The sequence below is a fragment of the Magallana gigas genome, chromosome 8, assembly GCF_963853765.1.
Source record: "Magallana gigas chromosome 8, xbMagGiga1.1, whole genome shotgun sequence".
Classification (NCBI taxonomy): domain Eukaryota; kingdom Metazoa; phylum Mollusca; class Bivalvia; order Ostreida; family Ostreidae; genus Magallana; species Magallana gigas.
The window spans coordinates 39,623,986-39,644,237 of NC_088860.1; the positions used below are offsets into that span (position 1 = coordinate 39,623,986).

The following is a 20,252-nucleotide window of genomic DNA, read 5'->3' on the forward strand; positions in this document are numbered from 1 at the left end:
CAGCAAAGTTCCAGTCACAATAAGTACAAAATAATCACTAGTTGTCAAAATACTGGAGGATTAGGTAAATAATGTCAGTTTCTGTTAAAATTTCTTTGGCGGTTCTCTTTTGAAAAGGAAATAAAAATGAAAGGGAGATAAAAATGCGCAGCTTGCAGGTAATGAAAGATGAAAAGTTAATTACATTTGTGTATGAAACACTTACACAATGGTGCATCTGCCTGGGTTCTAGAGAGTTACAGAACTTGGGTAAGTGGACTTTTACTTTAAAGCTCAGAAATGTCCCATTAGAAAAGATTGAGGTCTTCAAAAATTTCATGACATTGCATTTTTCATCATTTACAAGCATTTCTTCAAGGACAGCAAGTTCAAAACTAAATGTTTTAAACTCATTGTTCATTTTGATAATTACATTTTTCATATTTTGCATGATAGTTCTGTTTGAACTCTATGAGTATAAATATTGGTCTTCAATTTTTGCATGGTGAAATGCACAAAAGAGGCACTGAAACTTCATACTTGGTTATTTATAAACTGAAAAGTCAAGGTCAAAGTCTCAAATTCATCAAGGACGCACCAAGGTCATATAGTATTTAAAGAATATATTTATTGTTTTGGGCTTCTTCAAACTGGAAAAAAAAAGATAATATTAAGCTATGGTTGGATCCCAGTTGTTGGAAATTGATGCATGACTTTTTGTTCACTTTGTTTATTGTGATCTATTCTTGTTTCAGTGAAAACTGTTAGATCTAGATAAATTCGTGAACAAAATCCTACATTCTGTTGATGTATTATTCTTAGCAGGAGATTAGGATAGATGGAGATGTCCAAGAGAATTTCAGTGAATTGCTTATCTATAGATGGAGATTTCTATGTTACAGGATGATGAAAAGAAAGAGAAAGAAGAGGAGAAAATGGAGACAGAGGAAGGAGAGAAAGAAAAACAGGACAAAGAGAAATCAGAGAAGGAGAAAGAACCAGAAGCTAACTTCCAGATGCTGGATAATCCCGCCCGAGTCATGAAAGCTCAGGTAAAGAGAAAATTATAACCACACACACTGTGATGATGACCAAATTTAACTCCACATCTTAACTGAAAGGTCAGGAGCTAGCATGATGAAATCCTGCTATAGAGACATTTTGAAAACTATTGAATTGAAACTCAAATATATTCCAGACCTTAGAAAAAGTTCTTATGTTGGTCTGCAAGAAATTCCCCACTCACCCTCTTTTAAAAAAAAAAAGCAAGACAACTCAAGGGTTACAAATTATAAAACCTTATGAAATTGTTAAAAACTTTGTAGAATAAAAAAAACCATAATCTCAGATTCATGGAGGTTTTGGTATTGTGTGATCAAAGCGTGAAAAAGAAAAATCATTTCTGCACCAAGAATCATACAGACTTAAAAAACAAAGTATTGGACCACCCACCCAATCACACTGTCTTGCAGATGAATGCGAACTAGTGCACATATTTATGAACTTTGATTTCATTTGTTTGATCAGAATTATAGGATACAACTGAGATACTGGTGAGGCTTCAGAAAAATTAGTGAATGATTGTATTTTGCACTTCTACCACCAAAGCGGTTAATATAATTCTTTCCTTTTTTTCATTTCGTTCTTGGGAGTAATCGGGTTCATCTGAACAAACTCAATTACTGTGCAGAACAAACAATAAGTTTTAAGCATTTCTGGGCTTTGACATTCAAATGTACTCTTATTGTACAATATACAGCTGGCTCTGAGGACATTAAAGGGGTGAATTTGTTTGAACCCAATGTCTCGACGAGCGCGAACGTCAACAGGTTAATTGGGAACCAGAATCTGGTCTCTGATTGAGGATTTCTGTACACAGGAGTAAGGCATGGAAAAAATATTTCTGTTTCAGTTTAAATACAATCATGTACAAGGAATGATAAAAATGCATTCAGTTTATAAGAAGCATTCAATTCACTATTTTTCTGAAGTTACTTGAGATCTTGCACAACTACTTACACATATTATGAACACAGATTTCATCTTTGATATCCACTTTCACAATATCATGCTATGACAATATTTGACATTCAAATACCACAAAATTGTGGCGAATTGTGCAATTTGGAAAATTAAACTTATATAATTGAAAATGTTCTATTTGTGATATCCTTTTTCAGGGATTCATGACAGTCACTGCATTGTTCAATATATTGAAAGTCAAAAGTATCAGATTATAAAGATTAAATTTAGTTTGGAAAATTTATCTTGTATTTGGACATTTTATAGGAAGGAATATCCATGACATAAGAGGCAGGGTATTAACACAAATGTATACTTTGCTGAACAGTCACAATTACTGTGGTTTCATTTAAATTCGTGGGGGTCAATTTTCGTGGATTGTGAGATTTTTGCTTATTCGTGGGATGTCATATTGTGGATTTGTCGGTTTTTAGTATCAGTAAGATAACAAACTCCTTCAAAATTTGTTTTCGTCGAGGATGTAAATTCGTGGGGGAGGGCTACCCACGAATACCACGAAAATTGAGCCACCACAAATTTTAATGATTCCACAGTATCAGTTGCAATTACAGAGGAACGGAATACACAGGTTTTGATTAAGTTAGGTTACTGTGTAAAGGTATCAAAGTTGCATAGCTTTTTCAAGAGCAGCAACTCTTAAACTATTTTTATATTTTTTTTTCTCGCTTCAGCTGAAGGTGTTGGTCATGCCAGAAGGAAGCCGTTATGTACCTGTGAAAGACGTAAGTAAATGTAGACATATCGTGTATCCGTCTAGGAAAAAACATTCATTGTTCGAATAATAGAAAATATTGTGGGTTTGGAAAAGTCTTTGTTAATGTGGGTTTTATTTAAAAAAAAAGAAAAAGGCTGTATCTAGCTTTTTTTTTTATATAAAAATTGGGAATCGATGCTGCGTAATCAATGGCACTCACTATATGCAGTCTAGTTGTTCTAAGAAAGATGCATAGTTTTTAAAAACGAATAATGCCACACTTAGATGTCGAATAATTATCTGTTGTAATAATAATAAAGGAATAGGAGGCTCTTTCCTTTGTTTTGTTGTAAGCACACATTAAGGCATTTGCAATATGTATTTAATTAATGGAAAAAAACCTCTTATTTGCGATAACCTTATTTTATAATATCAGTTTGCCACTACAGATTTTCATGATCAGAGCTTTATACCTATAGCATCCATGTACAGTACATTTAAAGGTCATGAATAAAATGCACCAGCACAAGGTTTAATTTGAACTGTTTTGTATTTGATGTAGGTGTTTAATGGAGGCATTATCTTGCTGAGGAACAACAAACCAGGAGAACAGGAGGAGATCATTGAGCCAGTGGCAGGTACGCCGTCATCTCATAGTCAGGTCACCAGGGGTGGGGCTAGAAATATTGGGAAGGGGGGTCTTTGTTATCTACTGTAAACGTTGTGTATGGCTACTCCGAATGCAGATGAGTTGGACTTATTGTAGGGGGGACGGGGCGTGCTGTTCTATCTACCTTTCTGGGATCAGGGATCTAAATATATTGTTGGAGGCTGGGATGGGGGTCCCATGCTCCGCGCTATCTATATACTGGTACATGTATTAGAGACAACAGTATTACAAGCAGGTAGATATACTGTGGAATCATTAAAATACGTGGGGGCCAATTTTCGTGGATTGCTTCAATTTAACAGGTTCGTTGGGACTTTACAGTCCTAATTTATTTATTCCTGGAGGATGTTAATTCGTGGGTGAGCGGTGCCCACGAATTCCAATAAAATTGAGCCACCATGAAATCGAATGATTCCACAGTAGTCTATATGGATATAGGGGGAGGGGGCATACTATCTAAGGTAAGAGACAGAACTAGTGGCAGGTAGTCTGTACAGTCAGTTCATATAGGTGGATTTAGATATATACATGTATTTCAAACGGACCGTGGAATGTGTGTCCATATTAAGATCTATATTTACATTGATATAAATGGCGACAACAGTATTCTGTGCATATTAAAATAAGAGATAGTTTGTACTGCAAGAATTAACAATGCACCCTTTGTTTTCAGCTGGAGGACCAAAGATTGAGGAGGAAGATGAACCCGAGCCACCAGAGCCATTCGAGTGGACCGAGGACTGAGGTCAAAGATGTGGAATATTACCATTGCCTGGCAACAACAAATGGAATTGATATTGTGAAAACTTTGACATTGTAAACAGGGGGCGTGGCCCTCATCATGTGACAGAATGTTTGTTTCTTACATTTTAAATGTATTTGTGAATCAGTTATAAAAATTAAACAATTACATTAGTCTATGTGTTACTGTTTACTTTCCTTAATGTAATGCATTACGGAAGATGAGAAATGTTGCATAAGATCATAGGTACTTGACCTAGACCCTATAGTAATACTACTATTGTTGTACTGGACAATAATGAAACAATGTATCCAACTCAAAATTATATGGAGTCCTACCTTTTGTAAATTGCAACCATTTTCACTTTGAATGAAAAAAGCAGTTGACAAGTATTTTTAAAATACCATTCTTAGCTCCAAAATCATCTGTGTACAAAAAGGATTCAAACTATTGTTTCCTAAGAAAGTCATCAAGTACTTGTGCTTCATCAAATTGCAGATTACTTAAACATTTTTCGCTAAATTAGTCACAGTGCAGTCTCATTGTGAGCACATACTCTATAAAAGGCATGTTTAACGGCATCATGTGGCAATGCTTTGTGCCATGTGGTACATGCACCTGTAATAGTCCTCATTACCAGTACATGTATTTACTTGGAAAATTGACATGGGTGTCAAATGACGTGCGCTATTGGGACACTGGCAAGGTTTGCGGGATGAAATTAATGTAAAAAATGTCAATTATTTAAATTGTACTTGGAATATCTTATCAAAAAATAATTTAAATATAGGTAATAAGGAATCATTTCTTTGACTTTAATAAGAGGATCAATCACGGTCGTTACTCATGCAAATTTACCATAAACCATACCCTTCAGGCTTTATTGGATTTGATCAAGCCCCAAACCAATATTGATCTCCTCATAAAAGTCAAAGAATTATTTCTTATTCATTAATAAAATTCAGTTACATTATAATTTCCCTGAAGGTACAGAGCTTTGGAAAAAAATACATTATCTGAGGCAATCCTTATAAAAAAATATATATAAAAAATAAATAAGAAATTGTGAGGTTTCAAGACCCAGGAGGGAGGAAATTTGAATTTTTTTTTCAATCTTAATTTAATAATGTAAAAATGGTGAAAAATAAAAATCTCCATATAAAAATAATTTCTATTTATTAAAATTTTATTAGCATGGGGTATTTCAACGAGGCAGGAGGCAATTCCAAACAAACAATTTTATTTTGGCCTGATAGGCAACATTTGAAATAAATTACAGTGGCAGGCTTTACGCAGGATTCTACCTAATATCCAGGCTTTACTATTACATGTACCTGTTTTTTTTAATTTTTTTAAAGATTTATTTGCTTTGTTATAATAAATACTGATAACAGCAAAACAAAATCAATAGTTTTGTCAACAAAATCAACATTTATTATCATCAGTACACATTACACACTATGACTTCTTTTTCTTCTTCCCCCCTCCCACCAGTCCGGCCGATTCAAAACTTCTCAGGGGGTCTGCTTTCCTCTTCTGTAACAAAAAGTAAATACACTGCTCATTCAAACCAAAGTATAATCTCTGAACAACAAATATGCTGAGTTAGGTGTTTTGAACACAGATTATTTAGTTAAGTTTAAATTTAACATCCATATTATTTATCATAATTCAGTTATTTTTTTTTCCTTAGCTTAACCCGATTTGAGATTACGAGACTAGAATTTCTATAATTGGAGAACTTTTAGTAATATGGCATTCTAGCTGTAATATCTGTGACAAGAGTCAGACTATGTGGTGTCATTTACATTAATTGGGGGCCACTTAAGATTTTCTTCACTAATTAATATCAACCCACTTAATTATTATCAAGTGGGTGGGTGAGGGCACAGACAAATTCCAGAAATTTGGATTTCCAAGAAATTCACTGATTCAATTACATTTCCGCCCACCTTGTATTTAATTTCCGCCTTTGTGGGTCCTTTGGGTGCCATATTTTTCCGCCTTGCTTTTGATTTGCCAGGTTTGTCTGACATACCTCGCATGTGTCTAAGAGTCTGAGGAACTGCAAATAGAAATTTTCATTAAATAATGTTAAGAATATAGTTGAAAAATAAAAAAACTTTCTGGAGTTAATGGATGCCATAACCCTAAAAGCTTAACATGAAGTCCATGGTTTATCTGATCATAGAACTTAAGTTCATTAATACCATGTTAAATACATAAAGTGGTGAATATACATGTCGTGAGGAATTGTTTGGCTATCCTGAAGTTCTCAAAAGAACCTAAATCCTTAATTTAATTTTTTAATTCAAAAATAATTTACCGTAATGTATCGTGTATAATACGCACTCATGTATAATACGCACCCCCAAAGTTGACCAAAAAATGGCGAAAAACAGCAGGTCCTATGTATAATACGCACCCAAAAAATGGCGAAATCAAATGCCAACACTTCCCCCCAAACAATCATTGTTTCATGATTATATAACCCAAGTGCAATTTCCTTAATTTTGTGATCGGAACATAGCACAGACGATGAAAATCGACGGCCGCCATTTTTCCAAATTACTATCGATGTTTAATGATAATCCTATAACCAAGGGTAATTACTGTAATTTCATGATCAGAACATGGCCCAAGCGATATTAGAGTCAAAGTTCTAACAATTTTACTTAAAAAGGACGGCATGATTTACATGGGCGGTATCAAATATCATTTGACACTTCAAGAGTTTCTTATACAACAGCGGAGAAGTTGAAGATCATCATACTTAGAGAAGAATGGCAAGCGAGGTTAATGCTTAAAAGTAATAATAAATGTTTGCAGATATAAACCAAAACAAAATCAAAAGAAATGATTTAATTAATTAATTATAGTCTAACCCTTTGATTGTTGTTAAATAAACATTGTGAAGAAACGTATGTATGTCGTATATCGTCATTATCAAGTCGTACAAATAATCGATGTTATTTTAGCAATGTCTATCTTAAGCTATCGCGTTAACTGCATAACTGGACACGAAGTAATCAAGTTTAATAAAATCAGAATAATTGCTTATCTCCATGCACTTCAAAACTGTGAAGTCCGACACAAAACAGGTGCATGCTTTTGACACCGGAAATTGTTAAACAAACATTGACAACACGCAAAGTCAACAGGTGACTGCTTACGTAATGGCGAATACACTGGTGAAATTTAAACTTGTTTGATGCAAAAAATATTGTTGAGAGAGGATAAATATTTCAATACATGAAAATAAAACTAAGAATAAGGTATTTCTGATGCTGTAAATTTAGTATACACTCATACAACTTGCATAACACGCTATATCGGCAGTCACTATTCCCTGGTATCAAAAATCACGGCTTGAAAAAATGGGGTAAAATTTTAGTCCTATGTACAACACGCACCCCCCACCTTAGATCAAATTTTGGCTGAAAAAAAGTGTGTTTTATACACGCGACATTAAGGTACCTATATTACGTGCATGATGTCATCATGCACAGGTACTAGGGATAATTTTTTAATTGCTTACCTAGATAATCGGGGACATTTTTGAGATGTTTCTGTACTTTCACTGTGTGAAGACTTTTGTCGTGTCTCAAGACCTGTAGATCTCGTGGATTGTCCTCAAAGTATGTCTATAAAATTAAATTGTACACATACATGCATTGAAATCATTAATATAAATGAACCAGATAAGCTTAGTATTTCCAGAATTCAATAGATTTCAATAAAAAAAACTTGATAGTTATACGTCAATGTAACATTCTTTCTTGGTGCCAAAAAAATTATCAATGGCCAATATATAAATAGTGCCTGTTTGGGAGGGTAACAGTTGAAATTGACACCCCTCGAAAACCATTGTCAACCGACGCGAAGCGGAGGTTGACAATGGTTTTCGAGGGGTGTCAATTTCAACTGTTATCCTCCCAAACAGGCACTATTTATTTTGTTATACTGAATGTCTTTTTTAAAATTTTTAAGAAAATTTTACTGCTTTTATATAGGAATAACGTGAATTCTACAGCGAACCGTATGCGCATAGTTTTCGCGCATGTAACATTTTTTAATGTTACCCGTTGCCAAGTGCGTTGCTAACGCTGAGGGTAATAGTAAATATTATTAACTGCGTCTTAACCAATCAGATATCAGTATTTAACATGAAAGTATAACAACATATTATATCATAAAACAAGAGGCCCATGGGCCACATCGCTCACCTGAGGAACAATAGGTATGATAAAGTCAGCTTAATGGAGTCATAATACAATGTGGACAATGTACATTAATACATGTAGATCCTGTATAAATAAAATCCATTTTTCCCCCTTGGAACTCGGATAGCCCTGATTGCTGAAAATATTTACAAGAGCAGACTTTAATCACCGCTCCTGCACATATATAGGGACTCAACGTTATGCAGGCAGGGATGACCGCACACCTACGCAACTCAACAGGTACCAACGTTAATGCAAGCAGAGATAACGCAAGCAGGGATAACCTCACACTTGCGCCAACAGCTCAACCTAACGCAGGGAGTGCCGCACACTTGCGCTAGAAAGGCCAGAACACCAGCAGGGATGACCATACACTAGTGCTCCGCCGCAACCACCACCAATACAAGCAGGTATGACCGCACACTTGTATCAATGCAATACAGGGCAGAAATGACCGCACATTCTGTATCGTTGGTTAGAAAAACACGAAGATTAGAAAGAGCAGGGATGTCAACACCCTCAAACTCTCCGTACCTGTTCAAGTTTAACCCCAAACAGTCGCTCATTGCAATGCAATAGACACTGTCCCTATATATGTGCCAGCCTAAAATAATTCATAGTATCTAAAAATTGGAAATCAAAAATAAACAAACTAATCCAGCCTAACCCAAAACTACTTATGCAGAACAACTTATATACATTGAATATTTGTTATTGTATAAAAATAATCATCACATTAATTGGTTAACAGTGGATGCATTAACATACTTGCCAACCTCCAACATGTGAAAATCTGGTCATGACCAGATTTGGAAAGTAAAAAATCTGGTCATAGCGCGTAACGACATTCACGACATATTTATCATGCATTTAATAGGTATATACAATAGAAATATGTGTTAAAACTTATGTGTAATACATGTACTTTATTGCAAAGAAGCATTTTAACTAACAGTTGCTGATTTTGAATTTTGTAAAGTGATCTGACACAGAAAATGGTAGGTTGTGTTCAGCTGAAAAAAAAAATGCAAAAAGAGTTTCTGCTACATTAACCTTGGTTTTGAACTCTGTAAATGATGGCATGAAAGTTGTAAGCGACTTGGAAGACTTTTGTGTATTAAAATGCATTCAATACATGACTTAGCGTTTTTGAATGTTTAGTCAAATCATTTTGAGCACAAAATCCAATATTCAAATGTGCGTTACATAGAACGCAAAAGCCTCGTTTTGTACTCGATTACTTTGTTTTACCTATGAGAATTCATTTTCCCAGATATGTTGATAGGTACAAAAATATCGTTTTCTTTTTGTTGGGTTTGATTCCGTTGGCCCCGATGAAGACCTTTTCTTATTGGAAGCCATCAAACTTAATGATTTAAACCTTCGCTTAGTCAAAACAACTCACGATAATTATTACACTTATTAAATAATGTGTCTCTTATAGCCATCGGCATTGTTTACACGTTACGTAAATCCAAGCTTAGCTTGGGTTCATAACTGGAAGTCATACGCGCAACGTATTTTACGAACCAAATCCGGAAATCGGGAGATTTTCGGGTTGTTCGACAAAAATCGGGTGAAAAGCATGACCCGCCGGGTCATAAAAAATAATCGGGTGAAGGGTTAAAAAATCGGGTGTGACCCGACGAAATCGGGTCAGTTGGCAAGTATGTGCATTAATTAAAATAATCAAGAATCAATAAATCAAGGGCAATAACCCAAAACAGTAATACAAAAAGATTCTAATGAAAAAATAGCTGCCTGCTTCAATTTTATAGTCATATCACATGTTGAGTATTGCAGTTCTCAAAAAGATCCTTTACAATTGTTTATATATGGGATATTTAGCTACATCAAACTCTGAACCTTCTTGTGAGGCCGAAGAATTGTCCTGGAGCCAAAGTCTTAACAATTATAAAGAATCATCTTGCTGATTAGTTTCTGAGAAGAAGATTTTTAAAGATTTACTCCTATGTAAAACTTTAACACCCCCCCCCCCATGTGGCCTCACCCTACCCCCAGGGGTCATGATTTTCACAACTTTGAATCTACACTACCTGAGGATACTTCCCACAAGTTTCAGCTTTCCTGTCTGATTAGTTTCTGAGAAGAAGATTTTTAAAGATTTACTCTATATATTCCTATGAAAAATTTCAACACCCCCCCCCCCCAATGTGGCCTCACACTACCCCCAGGGGTCATGATTTTCACAACTTTGAATCTACACTACCTGAGGATGCTTCCACACAAGTTTCAGCTTTCCTGGCTGATTAGTTTCTGAGAAGAAGATTTTTAAAGATTTATTCTATATATTCCTATGTAAAACTTCGACCCCCCATTGTGGCCCCACCCTACCCCCGGGGGTCATGATTTTCACAACTTTGAATCTATACTACCTGAGGATGCTTCCACACAAGTTTCAGCTTTCCTGGCTGTTTAGTTTCTGAGAAGAAGATTTTTAAAGATTTATTCTATATATTCCTATGTAAAACTTCGACCCCCCATTGTGGCCCCATCCTACACCCGGGGGTCATGATTTTCACAACTTGTAATCTACACTACCTGAGGATGCTTCCACACAAGTTTCAGCTTTCCTGGCTGTTTAGTTTCTGAGAAGAAGATTTTTAAAGATTTACTCTATATATTCCTATGTAAAACTTCGACCCCCCATTGTGGCCCCACCCTACCCCCGGGGGTCATGAATTTCACAACTTTGAATCTACACTACCTGAGGATGCTTCCACACAAGTTTCAGCTTTCCTGGCTTTCTGGTTCTTGAGAAGAAGATTTTTGAAAATTCTCGAAATTTTTCATTAATTTCTAATTATCTCCCCTTGAAAACGGGTGTGGCCCTTAATTTTCACAACTTTGAATCCCCTTTGCCTAAGGATGATTTGTGCCAAGTTTGGTTGAAATTGGCCTAGTAGTTCTTGAGAAGATGTTGAAAATGTGAAAAGTTTACGGACAGACGGATGGACGGACGGACAGACAGACGGACAGACGGATGACAGACAAAATGTGATCAGAATAGCTCACTTGAGCTTTCAGCTCAGGTGAGCTAAAAACCCTATCAATTCCATTTGAATATAAAATGATTGAATTTCACAGATCCATGATACTTTAATATAGGCTTGCATACCAGACAAACATTCAAATCTTTTAAACCCTGGTAACAATAAAGTCTGCAGCTATTAGATTCAAGCATGAATTGTGTTTCTTACTTTCAGTTTGTTGGAGGCCAACATTTCCTGTTTGATCTCCTTCAGTCGAGCCTCTCGTATTGCTGTTTTTGTCACCATCCTCATGGCATCCTATTGATGAAACATTTCAATTACACTGAATTTCAGTTATTAACGGTTATACATTTATTTAAATAATACAAGTATCATCGTATATCTTCATTGTAGTTTCTAAAATGTTCAATGTTTAATTATATACAATGGCTTTCTGCAATATATGTATTAGACATTATAATGTATGATTAAGAATCTCTACAGTAATTTATTTTCTGCTTTGACCAAAACATCTAATTAAGACATTCAGTGTACTTCAAAATCAACATTTCTTCCAATCTCAAAGTTAGCTACCTTAGCTCTGTATCTGAATCCATCTATTTCATCCATTTTGAAGTTGTATGGATTAAAAACACTGTCTTCCTCAGCTGGAAAATAGGATTTAATATGTGTCACTGAGCTATTGATGAGTGTACTCACTCCCTGATTCTGTGTTAATTGTGATGAGTGTACTCACTACCTGTTTCTGTGTTATGATTGTACTCACTGCCTGATTCTGTGTTATGAGTGTTCTCACTGCCTTATTCTGTTATGAGTGTACCCACTGCCTGATTCTGTGTTTTAAGTGTACTCCCTGCCTGGTTCTGTGTTAGAAGTGTACTCACTGCCTGTTTCTGTGTTTATGAGTGTACTCAATGCATGATTCTATGTTAATGAAAGTACTCACTACCTGATTCTGTGTTATGAGATTACTCACTGCCTGATTCTGTGTTATGAGTGTGCCCACTGCCTGAATCTGTGTTATGAGAGTACTCACTGCCTGAATCTGTGTTACGAGTGTTCTCACTACCTGTTTCTATGTTATGAGTGTACTCCCTGCCTGATTATGTGTTATGAGTGTACTCACGGCCTGATTCTGTGTTATGAGTGTACCCACTGCCTGATTCTGTGTTATGAGTGTACTCACTGCCTGAATCTGTGTAATGAGAGTACTCACTGCCAGTTCCTGTGTTATGAGAGTACTCACTGCCTGATTCTGTGTTATGAGTATTCTCACTGCCTGTTTCTGTGTTATGAGTGTACTCACGGCCTGATTCTGTGTTATGAGTGTACTCCCTGCCTGATTATGTGTTATGAGTGTACTCACGGCCTGATTCTGTGTTATGAGTGTACCCACTGCCTGATTCTGTGTTATGAGAGTACTCACTGCCTGATTCTGTGTTATGAGAGTACTCACTGCCTGATTCTGTGTTATGAGAGTACTCACTACCTGATTCTGTGTTATGATATTACTCACTGTCTGATTCTGTGTTATGAGTGTACTCCCTGCCTGATTATGTGTTATGAGAGTACTCACTGCCTGATTCTGTGTTATGAGAGTACTCACTGCCTGATTCTGTGTTATGAGAGTACTCACTACCTGATTCTGTGTTATGATATTACTCACTGTCTGATTATGTGTTATGAGTGTACTCACGGCCTGATTCTGTGTTATGAGAGTACTCACTGCCTGATTCTGTGTTATGAGTGTACCCACTGCCTGATTCTGTGTTATGAGAGTACTCACTGCCTGATTCTGTGTTATGAGAGTACTCACTGCCTGATTCTGTGTTATGAGAGTACTCACTACCTGATTCTGTGTTATGATATTACTCACTGTCTGATTATGTGTTATGAGTGTACTCACGGCCTGATTCTGTGTTATGAGTGTACCCACTGCCTGATTCTGTGTTATGAGAGTACTCACTGCCTGATTCTGTGTTATGAGAGTACTCACTACCTGATTCTGTGTTACAAGTGTACTCACTGCCTGATTCTGTGTTATGAATGTACTCACTACCTGATTCTGTGTTATGAGTGTACTCCCTGCCTGATTATGTGTTATGAGTGTACTCATTGCCTGATTCTGTATTTTGAAAGTACTCACTGCCTGATTCTGTGTTATGAGTGTACTCACTGCCTGATTCTGTGTTATGAGTGTTCTCACTGCCTGATTCTGTGTTACAAGTGTACTCACTGCCTGATTCTGTGTTATGAGTGTACCCACTGCCTGATTCTGTGTTATGAGTGTACTCACTACCTGATTCTGTGTTACAAGTGTACTCACTGCCTGATTCTGTGTTATGAATGTACTCACTACCTGATTCTGTGTTATGAGTGTACTCCCTGCCTGATTATGTGTTATGAGTGTACTCATTGCCTGATTCTGTATTTTGAAAGTACTCACTGCCTGATTCTGTGTTATGAGTGTTCTCACTGCCTGATTCTGTGTTATGAGTGTACTCACTGCCTGATTCTGTGTTATGAGTGTACTCCCTGCCTGATTATGTGTTATGAGAGTACTCACTGCCTGATTCTGTGTTATGAGTGTTCTCACTGCCTGATTCTGTGTTATGAGATTACTCACTGCCTGATTCTGTGTTATGAGTGTACTCACTGCTTGATTATGTGTTATGAGTGTACCCACTGCCTGATTCTGTGTTATGAGAGTACTCACTGCCTGATTCTGTGTTATGATAGTACTCACTGCCTGATTCTGTGTTATGAGTGTACTCACTGCTTGATTATGTGTTATGAGTGTACCCACTGCCTGATTCTGTGTTATGAGTGTACTCACTGCCTGATTCTGTGTTATGAGATTACTCACTGCCTGATTCTGTGTTATGAGTGTACTCACTGCTTGATTATGTGTTATGAGTGTACCCACTGCCTGATTCTGTGTTATGAGAGTACTCACTGCCTGATTCTGTGTTATGATAGTACTCACTGCCTGATTCTGTGTTATGAGTGTACTCACTGCTTGATTATGTGTTATGAGTGTACTCACTGCATGATTCTGTGTTATGAGTGTACTCACTGCCTGATTCTGTGTTATGAGATTACTCACTGCCTGATTCTGTGTTATGAGTGTACTCACTGCTTGATTATGTGTTATGAGTGTACCCACTGCCTGATTCTGTGTTATGAGAGTACTCACTGCCTGATTCTGTGTTATGATAGTACCCACTGCCTGATTCTGTGTTATGAGTGTACTCACTGCCTGGTTCTGTGTTAGAAGTGTACTCACTGTCTGATTCTGTGCTATGAGTGTACTCACTACCTGATTCTGTGTTACAAGTGTACTCACTGCCTGATTCTGTGTTATGAATGTACTCACTACCTGATTCTGTGTTATGAGTGTACTCACTGCCTGATTCTGTGTTATGAGTGTACTCACTTCCTGATTCTTTGTTATAAATGTTCTCACTCCCTGATTCTGTGTTATGAGAGTACTCACTGCCTGATTCTGTGTTATGAGTGTTCTCACTGCCTGATTCTGTGTTATGAGTGTACCCATTGCCTGAATCTGTGTTACGAGTGTACTCACTGCCTGATTATGTGTTATAAGCTTATTCAATGCCTTATTCTGTTATAAGTGTATTCACTGCCTGATTCTGTGTTATGAGTGAACTCATTGCCTGATTCTGGGTTAATTATTGTACTCACTGCCTGATTATGTGTTGTGATGAGTATGCTCACTTTGTGATTCAGTGTAAATTGTAATGAGTGTACTTACTCCCTAATTCTGTGTTAATTGTGATGAGTATACTCACTTAATGATTCTGTATTTATGGTGATGATTGTACTCACTGCCTGATTCTGTGTTAATTGTGATGAGTGTAAACAATGCTTGACTCTGTGTTCATTATGATGAGTGTACTCACTGCCTGATTCTGAGAGCGTCTTCTCCACCTCCACTAACAAGTCCATGTCCTTGACACTGACGAAGGACAGAGCACTACCTTGGTTGTCCCCACGGGCTGTCCTACGGAGAGCAATGGACAAATATATGCACTGATAGAACAAATGCATGCACTGATATTCCTTGCCAAATGGAGAAGACTTACTTGAGTCGAGTAAATTCTAATATTTAATTCTAATTTCCAAACTATTTCAAAATAACTCGTAACTCACTAACATTCATCTAGCTCCTTTAAATCTGTTGCAAGGGCATAATACCTGCATTGCAATGCAAGGATTAAAAATTCATACTGATAACTGTATAGATGAGCAGGTTAAATCTCTCACCTGCCAACTCTGTGTATGTATGTATCCACATCACAAGGGAAGTCAAAGTTTATTACATTGGACACATTCTGAAAGTCTATTCCTCTAGAAACACCATACTCCTTGTCTTTCTTCTTTCGTCTACAAGATAAGGAAAATAGATTTGATTCTATTACAAAACCTGACCTAATTTTAGAAATAGCTCAGATACTACATGTACATGTACTACCAATGCAGAAACTATTTTTAGCCCAATTTCAAAGTGGATATTTGAGCATGTTTTATTTATGAGAATCTCTGATAACAAATGAGTATCATTTCAGAAACACAAATATGTTCTTTAATCAGATGTGTGAATTAGTCAATATACAGTACATGTACCAGTAAAAATTCACAAAAATATTTTTATCGTGTCAATCTCGTTTAAATTACATTAACCCCACATCTTAGTTTATATTATTAAATGACCATTCATTCATAGAATATCTGTTACAGAATTTAAATATTATACTGTTACAGGTGTGCAAATGATCTACACTGGGGAGAACTCTTACTTTTTGTCCTTCTTTTTCTCGGGATCCAATGGTTTTGTTTTTGGATCCATCAGTAAATTTTCATCAGAAGCAATGATGATGTCATACAGACCCTCATTAAACTGGTTAACTATATGGCATCTGAAAAATATGGACAGGTGCTATAGTAACCCTTCTCCCAATGTCATAACTAAAGCAAAGAAAACCACAGGCCCAAAGGTCTTCAACAGATTTCTTAGCAATTATATTACATGGAATGTATTGACCATCTTAAAGAAAATGTTTGTATGGCCTTTCACAACTCTTTGTTTAAACTTTGAGGAGGTAGGCAGGGAAAGGATTTTTTTTATTAAGTTTTGCCAAAAACTAGCAAATATATCTGCATATTGGAATTCTTTTTTATAAAAGAAATATGTCAAGATTGTTAATAAAAATATCTTCAGTCTGGTACTCTCACGTCAGTCAATTTAGAAAGGGTAAACAAAAAGGGTTTTTTTTAAAGCTGGCCTTTCATTTCATTGGAACAAAGGAGGACACTTAATGGAAACTTAATATCTTGTAAAAACAAGGGCAATACCAGATCAAAGCTTAACCTAGTCCTCCACCGTAAAGCATTCAGTACCTTGAATTGACTGGGAGTTCGGAGTTTAACACACAAGCTGGGATTGCAAACTGTTCCAAAAATAACTTCAACCTGAAAATGTAAAATAGAAATAGAATATTCACTTCTCAACAGAACAATACATGTAAGTACGATACACATCGCTGTCATGTACAAAGGCATGTGTAGATAACATTCAAAAGCATTGTTTTGATTTGGTTTGAATTTATCTAACAATGGGATTGGGCACAAGTTCTAAAACTTATGTAGCCCTCTTTAAAAGCATTCATTATAAGAGAAAGAGTAGAGTATCTATTACATGTACCATATCTCAATTGCCTAGAAATACAGGATATTCTTCTATACACCATTTAATATTCTACGTAAATAATACATCAATTAAAGAATTCGTTGACAAGTGCAAGACTTCAAAATATTAATAGTTATCTCATTTTTCTTCCTGCCTATGTCACATATACCATAAATTATTATACAGGGCTATCATAAGTCTATCTACAAAAAGAGTCTAAGAGACCAGTAACTAGCACTGACAGTACAATACTTTTTTTAAGTTAAACTCTTCACAATTGATAGGGTAAGGGCAATATTGGTCATACAGCTGAGCCTCTAGCTATTGCCCTCTGTTCAAATCAGGGGATATTTCATCCCTATGGAACTTACAAAATCAATGTATTACATATTTAAAAAACCTTCAAGTTGATAAATATCATTTGGAAAATTTGTGAAACAGGCAATGCTCTAGGCAGGTTTGGCTGTACTTATTCAACGGGCACTCAAAAGTAGGATAGCAGAACTTACTTATAACAACGATTGACCTCATTAACAAAGATGATGGACTTCCCACGAAGTAGGTTTAACTTCATCAAAGCATACACCAATGTAAACTTATCCTGTTCTTCACACCTAGGGAAAAATCAAACAATCAATCAATTAATCATTCAATCAACAAACCAATAAAGACACAAAGACAGGTTGTACATGTACTTTTGGACTGCCATATTCAGAAAGATAAAATGCCATATTGAACATGTATTTTTTTCAATTCATGGTTGTCTCCAAGACCGGGGGGTCTGGGAATTTCCCCGACTATTTTTGTATTTCAAACACAATGTAGCTATAAGCAAGACCCCCAGACCCCCTTCTCCTTTTTTATTTCTTCCTTCTACTTCAATTTTTAGAGACAACCCTGGTCAATGGATACTCTTTGTTTGTACTTTTATCTTTGACCTACTTTATATGGTACTGGGTCAGCTGTGATGCCTCAGGTAATTGTGATTCCTCAAGTTTCAAAATCACCTACAACGTAAAAATAAGAAAGCTATTTCGATAATCAATATGTAAAATAAAACTGTGTCTCGCACAACAATAGCTATTATTTTCGTTTTTTAGTTTAAAGATACAGATGAGTCTAAATTTGTAGTCCTGTGTATTTTCCATCACACTCACAGCATTATGGAGCACCATTCTCTTCAGCGCTCGGACATCTTCACTCAGTGTGGCCGACATCAGAAAGGCCTGGTATATCTTTGGGAGATTACTGGGAAAATACAGATTAAAAATAATTTAACAAACAACATAAAGCTTTCAAATACAAACAAGATTTTACTTGATTCTATCATATAACTGAACTGTGTTATATTACAGCTTATTTATACATGAAGATATGGACTGTGTATGTACCTAAGAATTCCTCGGACATCATCCTCATATCCAAAGGAGAAAAGTAGGTCAGCCTCGTCAATAATCAGCAACTCCAGTGACTGTCTGAGGTCAAGGTTACCGGCTTTGATGTGGGCCAATGCTCTGGTAGGTGTGGCAACAATGATGTCTGGTTTCTCCATCAACATGGGCCTATTTAACAAAATCCATATTCTAATTCTCCTTGTAAACAAGCAAGTTGACTGGCCTAATAAGTTATATGTTCAAATAGTATGGATCTTCTCTTGAAATTACAAGTTAGATTTTTTATCCTTATGATATGATATTTTCTCATTAATGTGTGGAAAGGGGTTCATGGGGTAAAGTTTCAAGGACTTTCACTTACTTCTGTGTGGGAAGGGGCACCTGGGGTGAAATGTCAAGGACTTTCACTTCTCTGGAACAGCTTGATGTGAGGTCCTATAATACAAAATAAAACATGTAAAATGAGTTGTCACTCCTCAGTATGTGGTCATATACACCTTAAAATCATTTAGATTCTTATAACTTGTCTATTGAATTTATAACTAATTTGAAAAATATGTGTTACTTTCATGTAAATTAAGATAATAATATATATACCTTCAAATATGTACATGTACTCGGTATGTGGAATCATTGACCTCACAGAAAAAAATTAAATTTCATTTTTGTACCTTATAACTTAAATTACAACAAATAAGATATTCTTACCATTAAATTCTTGTATGCTTGATGACACAACTCCTTGGTAGGGGTAAGGACCAATGCTTTAACACATTGCTCTGTGCTACTTGTCTATATAAATCAGGAAAAAAAAAATAAACACAATATGGAATCAGTCCTAATCATCATGCCCCTTGGTGTAACATCATTAGATTGTGCCCAATCCAAGTCTTATAATCAATTTGACCTTGAACTTCCCACATGACTTTGACCTTCATGTTTTATTTCCCTTTAACCTTAACATCTACAGACAACAAGTAATCAATGCAGGTACTGTGACCTTTCCGAATGGGAAGTAAGAGATCAAAGTTTTGAGGGGTGTATTGTGTCTTGTCTGTCATTTTTTTTATTCTAAACCTAAAATTTAAATGCTTCTATAACTAGTCGAACAGTACTTTATATTTGCAATGATACCTCAATTGAGTCCATGCATATTCCTAAATCAAATGCACAAAGCCTTATAAATACAAATGTATGGAACCCAACTATAGTACCTGTTTAGCTGTTAGTATTTTCTGAATGACTGGGATACAAAATGCAGCCGTCTTGCCTGATCCTGTTCTTGCTCGTGCCAATATATCTTTCCCATCAAGCGCAAGTGGGATAGCTTTCTCCTGAATTGGTGTTGGCTCTGACCAACCTAGTTGGGAAATTGCCTTAAATGAGTTCAAAGAATATTATAAACTATACTGTACAGAGTGAGGAATTATTTATACAAAAAGTTTTCAAAAATCAAAGACATAAAAAGATATGATAAGAAATGAATTGGTATATTCTTTAAAATTTCAATTTCTTTAGTTCTGTTACAAATAACAGGACCTGAAATAACTTACATCAGTTTATCAGTATGAAAAAGAAAGAGTTTACAAAGACATCGTAATGATTAGTTATTCACCTTAAGAAGCCTGTCATCAAGACCCATCTCATGAAAAGACAACGTGTCTTCAGACATCGTGATTTAATTCTTGTAACTGTACAGTGACTTTACATCAGCTATCACATGGCACTGTTTTGATTTTCTCATTCAACCGGAAGTGAACAACATGCTGCTTTAATCCGGGCA

General features: G+C 36.0%; 2 protein-coding genes across 2 annotated transcripts in view; one reads left to right on the top strand and one right to left on the bottom strand.

The window, feature by feature from the left end:
- Positions 1-4,302, top strand: part of LOC105330688 (26S proteasome non-ATPase regulatory subunit 1) — a 99,224-nt gene extending 94,922 nt beyond the window's left edge. Inside the window, exons 27-30 of the mRNA XM_011432555.4 lie at positions 882-1,031; positions 2,694-2,744; positions 3,279-3,354; positions 4,060-4,302. Of these exons, the coding sequence (XP_011430857.2) occupies positions 882-1,031; positions 2,694-2,744; positions 3,279-3,354; positions 4,060-4,130 (348 nt within the window). The 3' untranslated portion in view covers positions 4,131-4,302. The remainder of the gene's footprint in view (positions 1-881; positions 1,032-2,693; positions 2,745-3,278; positions 3,355-4,059) is intronic.
- Positions 4,303-5,536: 1,234 nt separating this feature from the next.
- Positions 5,537-20,243, bottom strand: LOC105330692 (probable ATP-dependent RNA helicase DDX56). Its single transcript, XM_034474426.2, has 17 exons — positions 20,085-20,243; positions 19,684-19,845; positions 19,178-19,261; positions 18,831-18,904; positions 18,467-18,637; positions 18,233-18,323; positions 18,018-18,082; positions 17,585-17,689; positions 16,787-16,858; positions 16,186-16,305; positions 15,653-15,772; positions 15,289-15,389; positions 11,939-12,012; positions 11,573-11,662; positions 7,667-7,772; positions 6,081-6,193; positions 5,537-5,664 (listed from the first exon to the last, which is right to left on the bottom strand). Exons 1-17 carry the CDS (start codon positions 20,139-20,141, stop codon positions 5,587-5,589), a joined length of 1,683 nt encoding a protein of 560 aa, XP_034330317.2. The 5' UTR covers positions 20,142-20,243; the 3' UTR covers positions 5,537-5,586.
- Between the last annotated feature and the right edge of the window lie 9 nt (positions 20,244-20,252).